General features: G+C 47.1%; 1 protein-coding gene across 1 annotated transcript in view; it reads right to left on the bottom strand.

Moving 5' to 3' along the window:
* ARHGAP44 (Rho GTPase activating protein 44) overlaps nt 1-16,481 on the bottom strand; it is a 79,595-nt gene extending 63,114 nt beyond the window's left edge. The window contains 2 exon segments of the mRNA XM_040628334.1: nt 4,554-4,630; nt 16,350-16,481. Of these exon segments, the coding sequence (XP_040484268.1) occupies nt 4,554-4,630; nt 16,350-16,481 (209 nt within the window).
* Between the last annotated feature and the right edge of the window lie 284 nt (nt 16,482-16,765).

The raw sequence follows: 16,765 nt of genomic DNA, 5'->3' as shown, positions 1-16,765 counted from the left end.
GGTGGGGGGACAGAAAAGCAGTCTCAGCATCCAGTAGGCATTAGTCACTTGAATGCGTGATACCCTTACATGGTGTCCACAGTCTGGGGACTCTCTGCTTTACACCCTCCAGAGAGTAAAGCTCCAGACTTTTCTGCTGGCATTGGGGGTGAGGGGATGAGAGTCTCCCTGAGCCATGGATAAGGGCTGGGTTTGAGGCATTCAAGCGGTACTAAGCTAGTTTCGACACACACTCATAACTTGGACCACCTCCCAGCCCCCAAAGACCCCCTCACCATTCTAGAGATCCCTGGGGCCACCACCCCTGAGCCTGCAAGCATTTCAGGATGTAAATGACATTGTCTCTCTGCACATCCTACATCTGGCTCCAGAGTCAGCTTTCTGAGACCCGCCCAGTCTGTTACCAGTCCATCATAAGCTTTCACAGCTCACCAAATTTTGTTTTCTCTCCTGTTTTTCATGCCTTTCTGGGTTCATGTCTTTTAAGAAAAAAAAAACTTCTTTCATCATAGTGGATTTGGAAGGGAACAAAATTAGATGTTTGTGCTCAGTCTGTCATTTTTACCTGGGTGTCCTTCATCCCTTCACCTCCAACCTTCTTGTGTCCCTATGCTTTAGGCGAATCTTGCAAACAGCGTGCATGTTTCTCCACCTGTGATACTCTATATTATAAGCCATCAAGTTTATTCCATCTTCTACGACTGCAGACATAGAGCTCTTACCTTATACCTTTACTTTGTTTTCTCTTTGCTTGCTTTTTGCTCTTTTAGTCCCTTGTAGGGTTGTTTTTTTTGTTTTGTTTTGTTTTGTTTTGTTTTGCTTAAACTTCCTTTTTCATCCTTCCACCGATTTTGAAGTGCTACATTCTATTCATTTTGTGGTTCCTCTTGGTTTTCTAACACACACACTTTACAGGAAAATGCAACCTTTATCTTTCTTTCAAACAAACACCTTGAAACACGGATTGCCTTCCCAATGTTCCATGCTATTATTTCCTGGTATTTTCATTTCACTTTGCTTTAAGCTCCCCCAAATTAATGTTTGAACACAAGCGGGGGGAGTGGGAGAGGAAGAAGCAGGCTCCCAGCAGAGGAGCCTGATGTGGGACTCGATCCCAGAATGCCGGGATCACGCCCTGAGCCGAAGGCAGACGCTCAACGACTGAGCCACCCAGGCACCCCCCCATTAATGTTTTAATTCAATGCTTATTTATACTTCTTTACACCAAAGGGTAGCAGAATATGCTGCCTCCCCGGAAATGCCGCTTGGGCATAAGGATTATTTTGAGCTGAAGGCAATCGAGAAGAAGCAGATTCAGAAGAGCTCTCTGCCCTCCCCCTATTTGCCTAAAAGTAGGACACAGGTTGTAAAGCTGTGCTCCTCCCTTGTCTACCGGGAAAGACAGAAGTCAACCAGCAAACACAACTCTAGAGCCTTGTCAGCCAGAGGACACCACAGGAACCCACGTATAAAAGTTGACTAATGAGCCTTATCTTCCATTTGCTCCCCATTTATCTGCCCTCTCCCAATCTGCCACCCTAGGAACTCAAATTTCTTCTTTACCTTGTCACTTCCCTCAAAATTGTTCTTTTGTAAAAAGTGCTACCTAAGCCCGAGTTCGAGCCTGCCTTTGAGTTACTCATCACCGAGTTCCACCGTGCGTATGCCCTGCACATGTTAATAAAATGTGCGTGCTTTCCTCTGTTGCTCTATTTCTGTCAATTTAATTTGCAGGGCCCCCACTCAAGGAAGCTCAGACGGGTAGAGAGAAAGAATTTCCATCCCCTACACCACGCTCACTAAATTTTTTATGCTATTTGGCTACCCGCATGTCATACCTTCCTTCTGGATGTAACCTGTTTCATATGCCTTAACTAGTTTTTTCAGTGGGAATATGCAAGTAGTAATTTTTCCTAAATCTTTTCCTTCAATATCTTTATTTTCCCTTTATTCTTTTTTTTTCTTAAGATTTTTAATGTATTTATTTGACGGAGAGAAAGAGTGAGAGAGAGAGAGCACAAGCAGGGGGAGTGGCAGGCAGAGGGAGAGAGAAGCAGGCTCCCTGCAGAGCAAAGGGACCTGATGTGGGACTCAATCCCAGGACCCCAGGATCATGACCTGAGTCAAAGGAAGTTGCTTAACCAACTGAGCCACCCAGGAGCCCTTCCCTTTATTCTTAAAGAATGGTTTAGTTCATCACAGAATCTAGGTTTCTTATATTTTCACTCAATACTTGAAGGGATTCCCCTGTTACCACCTGGCATTTATACTGGTTGATGAATAAGTAGTCTGCTATCAATTGAATTGCTCTCTTTTAAAGGTTTATTTATTTGAGAGAGAGAGAGAGAGAGCGAGAAGCAGGAGGGGCAGAGGGAGAGGGAGAGAGAATCCCAAGCAGACTCCCTGCTCAGCGCAGAGCTCAACAAGGGGCCTGATGAGATCATGACCTGAGCCAAAACCAAGAGTTGGATGCTCAAATGACTGGGCCACCCAGGAGCCCCTCGAATTGCTCTTTTATATGCAATCCTTTTCCTCTGCTTGATTTTCAATTTCTCTCTCTCTGTCTCTCTCTTTTTTGTTAGTAACCTATAGTCTTCCTATCATGCGTCCGGGGATAGATTTCTTTCTGTTGACCTCAATCAGCACTTCTTATGTTTCTTTAATCTAAAGATTTATGGGTTTGCTTGTTTTGTTTTGTTTTGTTTTGAAATCTAGAAAAGAAAAGTTCCACCGTAATTTCCCCTTTTGCTCATTCTCTTCTTTGGGAACAGCTCCCAGACACAGGTCTGTGTTCTATCATCCATGCATCTCTGTTTCCAAATGCCACCTCCCCACCTCTTGTAAATCACTCTGTTCATTCTCGGCAGCAACTTTCCATCTGTTTGCAAGCTCACCAGTTCTTCATCGGTGCGCAATTTCAGTTTATCTCAAGCGTTTTGTTTTTTTAATTTCCTATGCTGCACCTTCCATCCCCATGACATGTTTCATAGCTGGAATCCTGAATCTCCCACTCCTCTCCCCCCACTTTGCCCATCCATCCCCTTCCCACCCCCTCCCCTCCGGCCACCATTGGTTTGTTCTCTGTATTCATAGGTCTGTTTCTGCTTTTTCTGTTCATTTGTTCATTTGTTTTTCACAGTCCACATGGAAGTGAAATCATATGGTATTCATCTTTCTCTGATTTATTTCACTTAGCCTAATACCACCTGTGTCCATCTATCGTCACAAGTGGCAAGATCTCATTCTTTTTTATGGCTGAGTACTATTCCATCATATATAAATACTCTTATACACACACAGACACACACGCGCACCCCACACCTTCTTTATCCATTCATTTATCAATAAATGGACACTGGGGCTACTTCTATATCTTTGCTATAAAAAATAATGCTGCAATGAACCCAGGAGCTCATAAACGCTTTCGAGTGAATGTTTTCATCTTCTCTGAGTAAATACCCAGTAATGCAATTGCTGGATCATATGGTTAATTCTATTTTTAACTTTCTGAGGAACCCCCATACTGTTTCCCACAGTGGCGGCGTCCGCTTGCATCCCCCCCAACAGTGCACGAGGCTCCTTTTTCTCCACATCCTCACCAAGAGCTTGTCTCGTGGCTTTAAATTATAATAAGTATGATTTGAATTTTAAAAAGTTCTATTTGGTTTTTCTTTAATTCTGTCTGTTCTTTCTTTTTTTTTTTTCCATATCATTTGATTCTTTGGTCAAGGACGATTTTGTCCTTACTTTGTAATTGAGGTCTATCGCTGACATAGAACACTGTATTTGTTTCAGGTGTACAACGGAAGGATTCAATATTTGCATATACTGTGAAATGAGCACCATGATACATCAAGTTAACGTGTCACGATACATAGTTACAATTGGAATTTTTTTTCCTTAAAAATATGGAGTGTTTCACACACTGGCCTGTCACCCATGCTCAGGGGCCACACTAAGGTCTACTGTTCCAATTTTAGCACATGTGGTGCTAAAGCGAGCATTGTCCTTGCTTAATTTTTAAACTTCATTTTAAGCCTGTTTCATACATATTGATACGTATTACTTCATATTTTCTTTCCTATTACCATATTATTTTTAGTTCTCTCTGCTTCTCCTACTGATCGTGCCTGCTGATCCTTCCTCACGACGATTCTATTTTTAGTTTGTTTTTATTGTGAGCTCAAACGGAGCCCGGGTTGTTCCGGGAATCCTATAATTTTTGACATCTGACATGGAGAGGTTTCCCACTTGCTTCTGCTGGAGCCCTGGGGATTTCATTTGTCCGTCAACCCTTTATTGGTTTATTACGCTAACTTCTCCCTCTGGGGAGTTGCCTCCCTGCACAGCCCATATGACATCGGCAAACTCCCCCACCCCCCCGCCGGGGTTTTGATTTTTCTCACCAGCAAACCTTTTCTTCTTCCCACCCCAAACCCCAGCCCCAACCAGGCTTCAAGTGTCCTCAGTCCATCCCTGAGAAGTTCTGGCCCCCTTCTCGGGGTTGAGGGCTTACCTAGACCTGGCACAAAGCCACACGTGCTGTTACCTACCCGAGAAGTGTGTCATCTCCCAGGATAGCTGACCCCTCCATCAAACACTGAGCCAGTGTTGTCAAAGGCAACTTTTTCTGAAAAGGAAAAAAAACAAAGAAAACCCAAAAAACATGTTGTAATGAAAACTATTTCAATAGCCATCTGCTTACTCTAAAACAGCAAAAAGTCAAATACTTCCTAGGTACTGTATTAGCTAAGACACAAATGGACCTTAAAGTATGTTTAAAACCTAGACATTCACGGCATACGAGGATAGATTAGACTCAGAGAGGTCAAAATTCAGAAAATCAAAACCAAATTAAATGTGCCAATCTGGAAAATCAGCCTAAGGTTTATAGGCTGCGTTTTAAAATAAAGTGGGATAGGAGGGCCTGGGTGGCTCAGTCGGTGAAGCGTCTGACTCTTGATCTCAGCTCAGGTCTTGATCTCAGGGTCATGAGTTCAAGCCCCGCGTTGGGCCCCACGCTGGGCGTGGAACCTACTTAAAAATAAAATAAAATAATAAAATAAAATAGACTGGGATAGCGGCAAAGAAAAAAATAAAGACAAGATTTCAAACTTACGTTAACAAAGATTTGAACAATGCTTTAATTTCCAGAAGTCAATGTCTCTTTGGAGAAGTGCCTTAGCCCCATTTTATAAACGAGGCAGGTTGGGGCGCCTAGGTGGCTCAGTCAGTGAAGCGTCTGCCTTCAGCTCAGGTCATGATCCCAGGGTCCTGGGATCGAGTCCCGCACTGGGTTCCCTGCTCAGCGGGGAGTCTGCTTCTCCCTCTCCCTCTGCGGCTCTCCCTGCTTGTGCTCTCTCTCTCTCTCAAATCAATAAATCAAATCTTTAAAAAAAATAAATAAACGAGGCAGCTTATGGTCAAGAAAGAGAGAAGTGCTCACATACAGTAACAATGCAAATAAGCATAAAAATAAAGGTATGCTCTAAGGAAGAGAGAAAATGGCTGATGAGCACAGGACTAGACACTTCACATCATGAGTCATGAAGAAAATCCAAATCGAAGCCACTGGGAGCTACCACCTCACACCCACTAGGATAGCAAGAGGAATAACCATCAGAAAATAGGTATCGGTGAGCCCGTGGAGAAACGGGAACCTCCATGCCGTGCTGGTAGAAACATAAAATGGGGCAGCGCTCTGCTGAAGTTTGGCAGTATTTCAGCAAATTAAACAAAATTACCATACGGCCCAGCAAGGCTACTCAATGCCACTCAAAACAACTGAAAACAGCCCGTCAAACAAACCTGTGCATGCCCATGAACGCCAGCACTATTCACACCAGCCCAAAGGTGCAAAGAGCTCCAGTGTCTGTCAACTGATGGATGGATTGATTACGAGTGGTATATGCATATGGCGGAATAGTATTTGGTCATAAGAAGGAACGAAGGGCTGATACGTACTGGGACACGGATGAACCTTGAAAACATCATACTCAATAAGACAGACACACGGGGCATTGATGGCAGGATTCCACTTACAGGAAATACCCCAAATAGGCAAATCCACAGTAGTGTGGCATGGCCCATTCCCTCCTTGAGAAGCACCAGCAAGCCCTCTCCTCCCTGAGCCAAAACCACAACACTACACAGATAAGCTCTTCACCTGGAAGGCAACTGGACTACACGCAGCCCAGAGCCTCTTGTGTTCCTACACAAAGATCTTCAGCTACTCTCATGGAATGTCTATTCCGCGTGCAGAGAAATAAGTAATAAGCATGCACACTGTAACGGGGATCGGCAACAGAAATCAGGACGATGAGGAGTGGGCGGTGGCGGGGCGTGGAGCCTGGATGGGGGAAGACCTCTCAAAGGGGGTGGTATTTAAGATGCAACCCAAGTGGGAGAGAGTCAGCCATGCCTCAAGAAGATTTGAGAAAGAACAGTCCAGATAGAAAGAGGGAACTGCCAGTGCAAAGGCCCTGAGGTAGAACTAACATGGCGGGCTTGAGGACCCCAAGGAGGCCAACGCAGCTGGAGCACAGTGAGTGACGGGGAGTGGGTGGAGCATAAGGCAGAGGCCAGATGGTGGAAGGCCCTGTGCGCCAGAGGCAGACACTGGGGTCTTGTTCTCAGGGCGTCTGGTGACCCCTGGAGGGCTTAAGAGCATGATCGGATGAAAATTACTCAGTCCTGAGAGAGACACAACTGAATGGCCTGTCAGCAGGATCAAGTGGGAAATCACATTTTTCAGGCGCCATCCACTTGAACGTAGGGATCTGCTTTGCACACCCCCGAGAGACCCGCATGCTCTAAGGTATCTCTAGGGAAGACACAGGGAGGGAGGTGAGCTCCCAAGGGTGATACGGAAATTCATGTGGTTCCTGAGATAAATCCAGAGAGAGAGCCCAAGACACCTGTGTGGATAAGGTCCTTCAGCAGGTCTAACATACATCCCCCTCCCTGTGCTTAGACGTGTCCCCTCCAGGGAAGTCAGATGCCTTTCACTCAAGGGATAAACTCATTGCTCATCCCTTCAAATAAAACGGGACATTCCTCTTGGTAAAAACGAGACCATGCAACTCAGTATTAATGCATCCAAATTTAAACGTCACTTTCTAGTTGTCCTACAAAGCTATTATGTAGACATTTCTGGACACTTAATTAAAGGTGCAGTAAACAGTATGTTATGAGAGTGGGTACTCCCACATCGCCTTTAAAAAAAAGTTATTTACAGCACATTTTTAAAAAAGTGTCTAAAGTGGTTAAAAACAAAAAGAGCTAGGCAGGCATTAATATATGCTCGCGGAGGCACCGTGACTTAAGGGGATAGTTCTTAATCAGGAGTGATTCTGCCTTCCTGGGAACTCTGGCAGTGTATGGAGAGATGTTCGCTTGTCACAACACGGGGAACACCACTGGCATCTGATGGAGAGAGGCCGGGGACGCTGCTGAACAGCCCACTACACACAGGACAGGCCCCCCGAAATTAAGAATTACCCAGCCGCAAACATCGAGAGTGCTGAGGTTGAGAAACCTGGTTTAAGGAGAAAGGTCTCCAATCTGTGAATTCCTCAAATATCTAAATAAAGAGCCAGTCGAGATGCTCTGCCTTGAATGTCAGGTAAAACAGTCCAAGTATGGGTCAGCTCACGCACAAAGACCAAACTGCGCCCGTGGGTGGCTAAAGGCACGAGGGTCAAGATCAAGAGAGCAAAACAGGCGCTGAGGGCTGCGAGGCTAGCCAGTGTTGGAGAAGGATGGTGAGGACAGCCGAGTGTCTGTTCTACAGAAAAAAAAGTAGAAAAAGCAGCCTGAAGTGCAGGACTTTATTATTTTCCACTCATTATTATCTTCCACTCATCTCGTCACTTAACACCCTCACTAATGACTCTGAGAAGCTTTCAGGTGGCAAAGAGGGTAGCATTCAGTGACACAGTATCACAAAGAGAGACTTATTCCTGTTTCGATGGTCTTTTAATTCGTAAGATTTTAACACGGAGAATAATCTTTCTCTCTCCTGTTCTTTGTCCTATCTAGCTAGCTAGCTACCTATTGGAGGGGGTCACTGAGAGCATGTGACTGCTGACTGATCCGTGAACTGGACCTAGGCAATCAGGTTCCTTACTCCCTCCCCTGACCTTGGAACATCTGTTCTGCTGGTCTTGCTGAAGCTAAAAGCTGCCCTGAGTTGGGGCGCCTGGGTGGCACAGAGGTTAAGCGTCTGCCTTCGGCTCAGGGCGTGATCCTGGCGTTCTGGGATCGAGCCCCACATCAGGCTCCTCCACTATGAGCCTGCTTCTTCCTCTCCCACTCCCCCTGCTTGTGTTCCCTCTCTCACTGGCTGTCTCTATCTCTGTCGAATAAATAAATAATAAAAAAAAATAATTTATAAAAAATAAAAAATAAAAAAAAATAAAAGCTGCCCTGAGGACACAGCCCCGGGAAAGTAAGGTGCTGTTGAGACCATCTGGTTGTATACATGACCAAACCCAGTTCAGGTCTCTTTAAAAACTTCTAAGATTTGGCGGGTGGGTGTAGGGATCTACTAGTCTTGTGACCACCCAAGACGAACCTCATATATTAGCTCCCTTGCTTCTTAAACCTGCCACCTACCAAACCTGGAGTGGTCTGTCTCTTCCTTTGGTCTCTCCTTGACCTCTGCATACAAGGGCCAGTTTGCGAGCCAACACTCTAACAGATTAATTTTTGACCAGGAAATAGAGGTGTATAGCACAAAACTCGAAAGTCACTAGAAAGTTTACAGCAAGAAGTATCCCTCCCATCCTTGACTCTTGGACACCTAGTGCCCTCACTGGAGACCGTGACAGTGACCAGTCTTACATATCCTTCCACAAACACTCTAAGCGGATCCAATTATACGTATGTGCGTGTCTGTTTTTAGTGGATACTTTTCCCCCACAAATGTTTGCATACTATATCCACCTCTCTGCGCCCTGCTTTCCTCTTTGTGTAGAGATACCCCTTGGGTCATTTCCCGTCATGACACACAGAGTTGTTCCATTCTTCTTCTTCTTCTTCTTTTAATGGCTACAGAGATCACAGAATGAAGATGACAAAATTTATTTGAACAAGTCCTCCACTGATGGTGTAACTGTCACAACCCAGGGCCTGTGCTCGTGGCACAGGTGACTCTCAGGAGAATGAATCCCCTCTAGAAGAGAAGCTGAGGGTGAACTTGTGTGCTGGGATTCCAAGGGCAGGAGTGAGGGGGGGTTAATTGGGCAAAACCTTGGTGGAAATCAATGATTTGTCTTTATTTGTATAGATGCTTTTGAAATCAAGGAGCGAGAAGGAAGCCACCAAGCAAAAAGAGGAAGGAAGAAATAAATCAAGGCAATACACCTTCATGTTGTCAAAAGGGGATTGTTGGGGCGCCTGGGTGGCACAGCGGTTGAACGTCTGCCTTCGGCTCAGGGCGTGATCCCGGCGTTATGGGATCGAACCCCACATCAGGCTCCTCCGCTGTGAGCCTGCTTCTTCCTCTCCCACTCCCCCTGCTTGTGTTCCCTCTCTCGCTGGCTGTCTCTATCTCTGTCGAATAAATAAAAAATAAATAAAATCTTTAAAAAAAAAAGGGGGGATTGTGATGGCCTATAATCAAAGCTGACAGAAGAGAAGTTAATGAACTGTAATCCACAACAGACTACAAATTACTTTTATTTCTAAAGAGATTCTCCGAGACGAAGGAAAAATTGAGGGTTCGGTAGGTGGCAGGCACGTTACTGAACCTGATGACTGTCTATACCCGAGGTATTATCTGCTTTCTCCCCACCACCCCCAGTCTGCTCATCCCCACCTTCATGGATAAGGACACTGAGTCTCTTCATCTAAAGGATATAAGGAAGGATTACACTGCCCAGTGATCTACAAAAGCAGCTGAAATTGGTCTCCCTCTATGAACAAGGATCTAGGCTGAGAGCCGCACGATGCTCAGGGAGATATGAGTGCCTGGGTAAAAAGACTTGACTTAGCAAGCTTCATCCCGGCCAGCGATTCTTCAGATCAAAGAGAAGGTATTAAAATAATCTTTCCCCTGATTCGAGAGCACTGATAGAACCTGAAGAATTAAGGTTAGGGAAGACAGAATGTTCCAGGGTCTGGAAGCTGTTCATCTGACTTTTCTGAGATGACTCTTCTCTCTAAAGTATCTCCGGCACCAGCAACACAGTTTGTAGGATGACTCAGAGACAGAAAGTCGAATCCTAATATCCACTCTGTTTCCCCAACACGCACACGTGCACGCATGCACACACACCCCGTACCCTCTAATTCTGAAAACTGCTATCTACTCTCTTCTAATTCCAAGCCCAGGCAAGTAGCTCTCCTGGGGTTCACTTCCCAAAAGACACAGCCCAGATGTGCTGCTCGGGGTCAGGAGCTCCCCATGGTCATTTCAGCTGAACAGTGAGGCCGTGATAATGGCAGTAGGCTCTTTTTCTTTAATGTTTACTTATATTAAAGCATCATTCTAGGCATTTACATGGACTATTTCACCAAACTCTCAGACAATCTTACTGGGTAGAAATTCATTACTGTTATTACCGTGTCCCAAATGAGGAAACCAGGGCCTCCAGAGCTAATGTGACTTGCCCAAGGTCAGGTATAATCACGAAGCAGGGGAGCTGGGCTTCAATCTTAGGCAGTCAAGCTTCCAGAGCTTAAATGCAGAATCGTCATGCTAGATTGCTTCTGTAGAGAACAGGAAAGATTCAAAGTGGAGTGCTGACACATTCGGCAGGTTCTGTGCCTAAAATACTCATGGGCCATCCATTCATGACACGAATGTATTTTTAGCCGTGCCTACCCTGTGGCAAGCCCTGTTCTAGGCATTAAAAATACAGCCGTGATGGAGAGACAAGATCCCTGCTCCCACGGAGCTCAACTCATCAGTGACGGCAAATGATCGCCAACATTTCAGATAATGATACACACTCTAAGGAAAATAAAACGGGGCAATGTGATTGGGGGAGGGAGGGAACAGACATTAGGTGGGAAGGGGAGCCCGTCCTGAGAACCCCAGGGCTAAGAATCAGAGAAGAAAAAAGTTGTGGGCGTGTCCGGTTTCTGTGACAGGTCAGTGCCGTGGGGACAGTGATGACGGGGGTGGGAGCAAGAGCCGAGCTCAGAGATGCAGGTGAAGGCGTATCATGAGGGTCCAAGGGCCACGATAAGGAGCTGAAATTAGATTCTACAATGGGAATCCTTGGGTGGGATTTCAGCAGGATGGTGGCGCCATCTGATCTCCGGCGTAGAGAATGGATTATGAAGGGGACAGGGTTGCGGAGGAGCCGAAGACCTGCCAGGAATGGCTGTGTTCAGGCCAGAGAGGATGCTTGTATGGACAAGGGTGGCACATGCTGAAGCCACTGGAAATTGTCTGGAGGAAGAGCAGGTGGGACCTTCTGAAAGTCTGGGTGTGGAAAGAGAAAAATACAGGGCAATGTCTGGAAGTTAGAAGTGAGTAGGGGGCAGATTTCCCGTACTATTCTTGACTGCTCCGCCTTCTTTGCTAGATCCAACTCCTGCTAGGGCTTAAAATGCTGCAGGTCCTGGGGCTCTTGATTCAAAGGCCATTTGTCTCCTTCAATGATCTCATCAAATCTTACAGAGTTAAGAGTCGCTCAAGCCAGAGACCTTGAAAGCCCTCTGCACTCCTAACACCCCCACATCGACTCAAGTCCTGCACGCTCTACATTGTGTATCTACCGCATCTGCTGATTTCTCTCCCTCTTCCCTGAGCCCAATGCATCTCACCTAGATGGTTCCCCTATTTGTCTGTCTCTTACTTTCACCATAACTTCAACCCCCACGTATCCATTTTTCACACAATTGCTAATAAATCGGACCACGCCCCTCCTGATTAAAAACACTGGCTCCCACTGCTCTTAGGGATAAAGTCCGAATCCTTACCATGGCCTCTAAGGTGCGATGGGGTCCCCACAGTCCCATCTCTGGCCCCTCTCCTTGTTGCTGTTCATACTCTACTCACTGGCCACCTTTGTGTCTCTCAACGATGTCCCTGACTCCTTCCCATCTCTGAAAATTCTGCACCTGTCACCCCATGTCCTAGAAGCACCTTCACCCCTTTGGCTGCCACTACCTTCTGTGGCCCTTAAAGGCCACTTCCTCACAGGAACCTACTATTTGATTCCTAGTGAGCTCTTCTTCCCCCTGAAACCTTAGCTGAGGAAGTAATGACGCCGTGTACCAGCTGCTTCCCTGGAAGACCATGAGCTTCCAGAGGACAGGGATCCCTCTGGGTTTGCCCAGTACTTGGAGGATGCACCACCTTGCGTGGCGGACGTGGTGCTTTCCAAGTATTTAGTGAGGAAGGTGGAGAAGGTCTCCCCCTAAGGGTGTATTTGTTGAATGTGACTTCCCCATGAGAAATGCAAGGATGGTAAAACACCAAACATTTTCCTTACGCTGATGGTCTTAAAAACTGATGAATTAACTGGCGACTAGCCTGGAACTAAAGGAAGCAAAACGGTAACCTAATTAGTATCCTTTCTATTCTCCACCCCACAGAAAGAAACCAGTTTAACTCCGTGCTCAACGAATAACCCTGCTCTGCTCACTCAGGTTGCGGCCACAAAACTCCACGTCTCTGTCCACTCCCACGTGACAGCCAGCCCCAGCTTTTACAGCCAAACGTTTAGAGGCGTATGATAAAAGCTTTGGTGCTGGAAACTGCGCTAAACTGCTAAAGGGCTAATGAGCTTGTTTAAAAAGAAGTGACAAGGAGCGGCAACCCGCCGTGTGCTCCAATAAAATGCCAAACACTGCCTGGATACTCTTTTTTTTTTTTTTTATAAAGATTTTATTTATTTATTTGAGAGAAAGCAAGCATGCACCAGAAGAGGGGAGGGGCGGAGGGAGAAGCAGACTCACCGCTGGGCGGGGACCCCGACACGGGGCTCGATCCCGAGACTTCAGGATCATGACCTGAGCCAAAGGCAGACGCTCAACCAACTGAGCCACCCAGGTTCCCTGCCTGGACACTCTTAGAGTCCCTTCCCATTCTGAGATGCTAGGACTCCACTTGCTTGCTTTAGCTGGCCTCATTCCCTCGGAGAACGACCATCTCTTGACCTTTTCTCTCTCTCTCTCTCTCTCTCTCTCCTTCAGTAGAGATGACAAGCAATGCCACATTGGTTTCAGGCGTACAAGGTAGTGATCGAACAACTGTATACACATGCATGCTCTGCTCACCGTAAGCACAGCTACCATCTGTCACCATACGGCGCCAATACAATTAGCTGATGATATTCCCTGTGCTATGCCTTTCATCCCTGTGACTTATTCAATCCAGAACCAGAAGCTGGTACCTCCCACTCCCCTCCCACCCATGTCACCCATCCCCCCACCACCCTCCCATCTGGCCCCCATCAGTTTCCTCTCCATATTTACCTCTCGACCCTCCCTTCACACCCAACCTCCCCATTTCGCGTTTGTTCATTACTTCCCTCACCCCCACTTTCCCCCTTCGATTTTTCTTTTAAGTTTCTCACTTTTAATCTCTTTTTCTTTTCGCCTGTTCCTTAGATCTTGACACATCTCCTTACCTAATAATCTCAAAGAGCCGAGTACATATTTCAGTATCCAAGGCCATTAATAAATGTCATGTCTCCTATTAAATCCCTTGATGTGTTACTTTAGAAAAAAAACGGAAAAATGTATTTGAGTCGTGGCCATGGACATTTTTCTCCTGCCAGTCTGTGGCTGTTAAATATTTAAAACAGCTCTCTGACTTTCTTTTCAGTCGGATCCTATATTAAGTCCTATGAGGACACGAAAACTGATCAGCACAAGAAATCATTGACCCAATCAAACACATGAAGTCTGTGCGGGGAAATCACTGACCTGCACGTACTTGAGCACCCTTCCCATACAGACTTCCTCCAGGTCAACCCCATGGGTGTCCAGCTCGCCTGGTGATCACTGTAGTCATGTGGCTGCAACCCTCAGGGCCTGACCACAGCCACTGCGCGCCCTCCCTGCCAACAGAAGCCAGATCACACGCATCCCAGCAGGTGCCTCACAGCCAGCCAAGGCAAACCCGTTTCTCTCCGACATGTATTCACCTCCTCAGCCTCCCTTGCAGGGAGACATACCAGAAATTCTTCTGGGAAAGACTTTTATCTCCCTGATAAAAACAACAACAAAAGCATACAAAGATAGTTCATCCTCTTACCACCCTCACGCTTTCTGCCTGTGATGCAGTTATGTGAAGACGTGATATCCGGAGCTGCAGCAGCCACATTATAATTGGGAGGAGCCAGAACACTGCAGAACCACTGACCCAAAGCTGATGAATACACCTTGGGTCCCGCTACTTCAGACATCTCGTGAAGTGATATAAAGTAAGTGCCTTTTGGCTGAAGTCACAATTAATCAGCACGTTAACTACGTCTTCTATTTATTGTATTCTGAGGCTGGTGTCTTGCTGACCCTGGAGAGGCTGTCTCTGCCAGGGTTAGCCAATTCTCAAAGAGAGGGTCAACAATTCACCCATGAGCGTGCCTGTCAAATGAAAATCAACCAATCCTCAGCCTACACCCCAACTACCACTTTTGTGGGGCTCTCATTCTCCAGGCGACTGTCCACCTGCCGTAACCCCCCTGGGGCCAGGTACCAGACAACTAGGGACGAGAGCCTACTGAAGTTTCTCAAACAAGCCAATCCTAAGCCTGTTTATCCTGCCTCATCCATTCCTCCCAGGGAAAGCACATTCATGTCTCTTGCCCACATTTTCCTCCTTTTATCCTGAGTGACTCTGGTGCTTCCCCTGGCCATACGTGACACAGGGCGCGCCCCCCGCCATCAAACTTATGTTTTTTATGCCAATGATCCCCTGACCTGTTGGCCTCACCAAATTTTCTATTAATATCCTATCTTTTAGAAGACGTAGGGAGCCAAATGCCTCTTAACTGATATAGTTTGCAAGACCCTCCATTCAATTCAAACCCAACACATCCAGGCAATTTTACTTTATCCCAGAAAAAATAACACCAGTAGTCACCAAGTTGCCAACACCAAAGGCCAGTTTCAACCCTCTGGCGATAACATTCAGCTGCTACTCCTGATTCTAAACTATTCTGTATTGTAGACTAGCTATTTTAAGAAACAGTACTTCTTAGAACAGATGGAAGGACGTGGGTCATGGCCAGGCCTGGCGGCAGGCTCCCACCCAAAACATCTATCTCCTGGAGCCCACCTTAGATGTTTGCTTAATGAATGGGTCTTGCGTTCCCAAGCAATTCTGCAGACTCTCCCTTTAGACTGGTCAGGCTCCCCTTGCTGAAATTCCCAATATACACAGTACTTTCACAGACATTTTCCAAACCCATACACATTTCATTTCTACCACCCGTAAGAGACTGCTGCTGGGAATATTGAGAGAGACGACACCAGGGCTGGGAAGAGGACAGAATGACGGGCAGGGCAGGCAGAGCGGGCTCACTGCAGCATGAGACTGGGATGAAGAGTCAGGACACACCACGTGACCGTCACTAGAAAGGAGGCCACAGGAGCTGGGGGGCTGGGGGTGGGGCTCAGAGAGACCACTGGGAAGCAGAAGTCAACAGTGACTCCAGGTCAGAGACAGTCAGACACCAAACATGTTGGCTCTCAACTCAAGGAGGATTACAACGTCCCACATTGTAGATCCCTTGTCATGAAGCCAAAGGAACATGTAAGAATGTATTTTAAGCTTTGGGGGAGCTGGGGGAGGGGCAGGAGGTCAGGAGGGAAAGTGAGCCAGTGATGATGCCGGTTTCCGGCAAGGACTGCTTGAAAGAATCATAATACACGAAGTCCTGTGAGTACTAATGTAGGTTACACACAAAGATGGGGACACCTTCATTCGGCAGGCTCTCTTTAACTGTTTCGTTATAGGGGAAATCATTTTCCCAGGGTCATTCTAGGTCACCTGTCACCTCCAAAACCACAGTGTAATTTTCTCCGTGAGTTCTTATGGTACCATGAAAGCACACGGAATCTATGAGTGAGCCGAAGCAGAGACCAGACCCAGGTTTCAGCTTCCCTAACGGTGGACTCCAGAGTACGCCCTGGTTGCCCCAGTGCAGGGAAAAAAAAAAAGGGACTGTGTCCTGCCTGCTCAGGGTGGGGGGTGCTTCAGGCAGGTTAAGGGGCGGCAAGAGGTGGGAAGGGGCTGCCACACCACAGAAACACCACCTGTCAGCTCGCAGACACGGAACGGCCAGAGAGATGAGACACAGCCACACCAAACGAGGCCCCGGGAGTGGGTCCCCTGTCCTCCAGGGGTGAAGCGGCCGGGGGGCCGGGGGTAGGAAGGCACTTACAGAACGCTTGTCGGCCTCGGCCCCTTGCTGGCCCTGGAGACATGCAGTGAGCTTCTTGTGCGTGCTGTGGGAAACTTGCTTCACCAGCTCCAGGCGCTTCTCCACCTGCAGAAAGAGCAGTGGGGGGCGCATCACCGCGCAGGCGAGGGCAAGGTCAGCAGAAGTGGGGTCGTCGGTCTGGATGATCGTGGGAGGGGAGTCTGGCCCGTGCGCTGCAGGGACAAGCATTGCTGGGGAGGCAGCACCCAAGGCGGGAGAACTGGGGGAGGGGGCAATGGCAGACTCAGGGGCTCTCTGTGAACCCCGAAGTCAAATGACTGCCACGTCTCCTGAAAACTCTTAGGTAAAGGAGGAAAGGTCGCGTCTACAGAGATCGCACCAGGAGCAGCCTGAGCAGCTGAAACAGCATTGGGAAT

The sequence above is a fragment of the Ursus maritimus genome, unplaced genomic scaffold, assembly GCF_017311325.1.
Source record: "Ursus maritimus isolate PB19 unplaced genomic scaffold, ASM1731132v1 scaffold_14, whole genome shotgun sequence".
Classification (NCBI taxonomy): Eukaryota; Metazoa; Chordata; class Mammalia; order Carnivora; family Ursidae; genus Ursus; species Ursus maritimus.
This window is presented reverse-complemented; position numbering and strand designations above follow the sequence as displayed.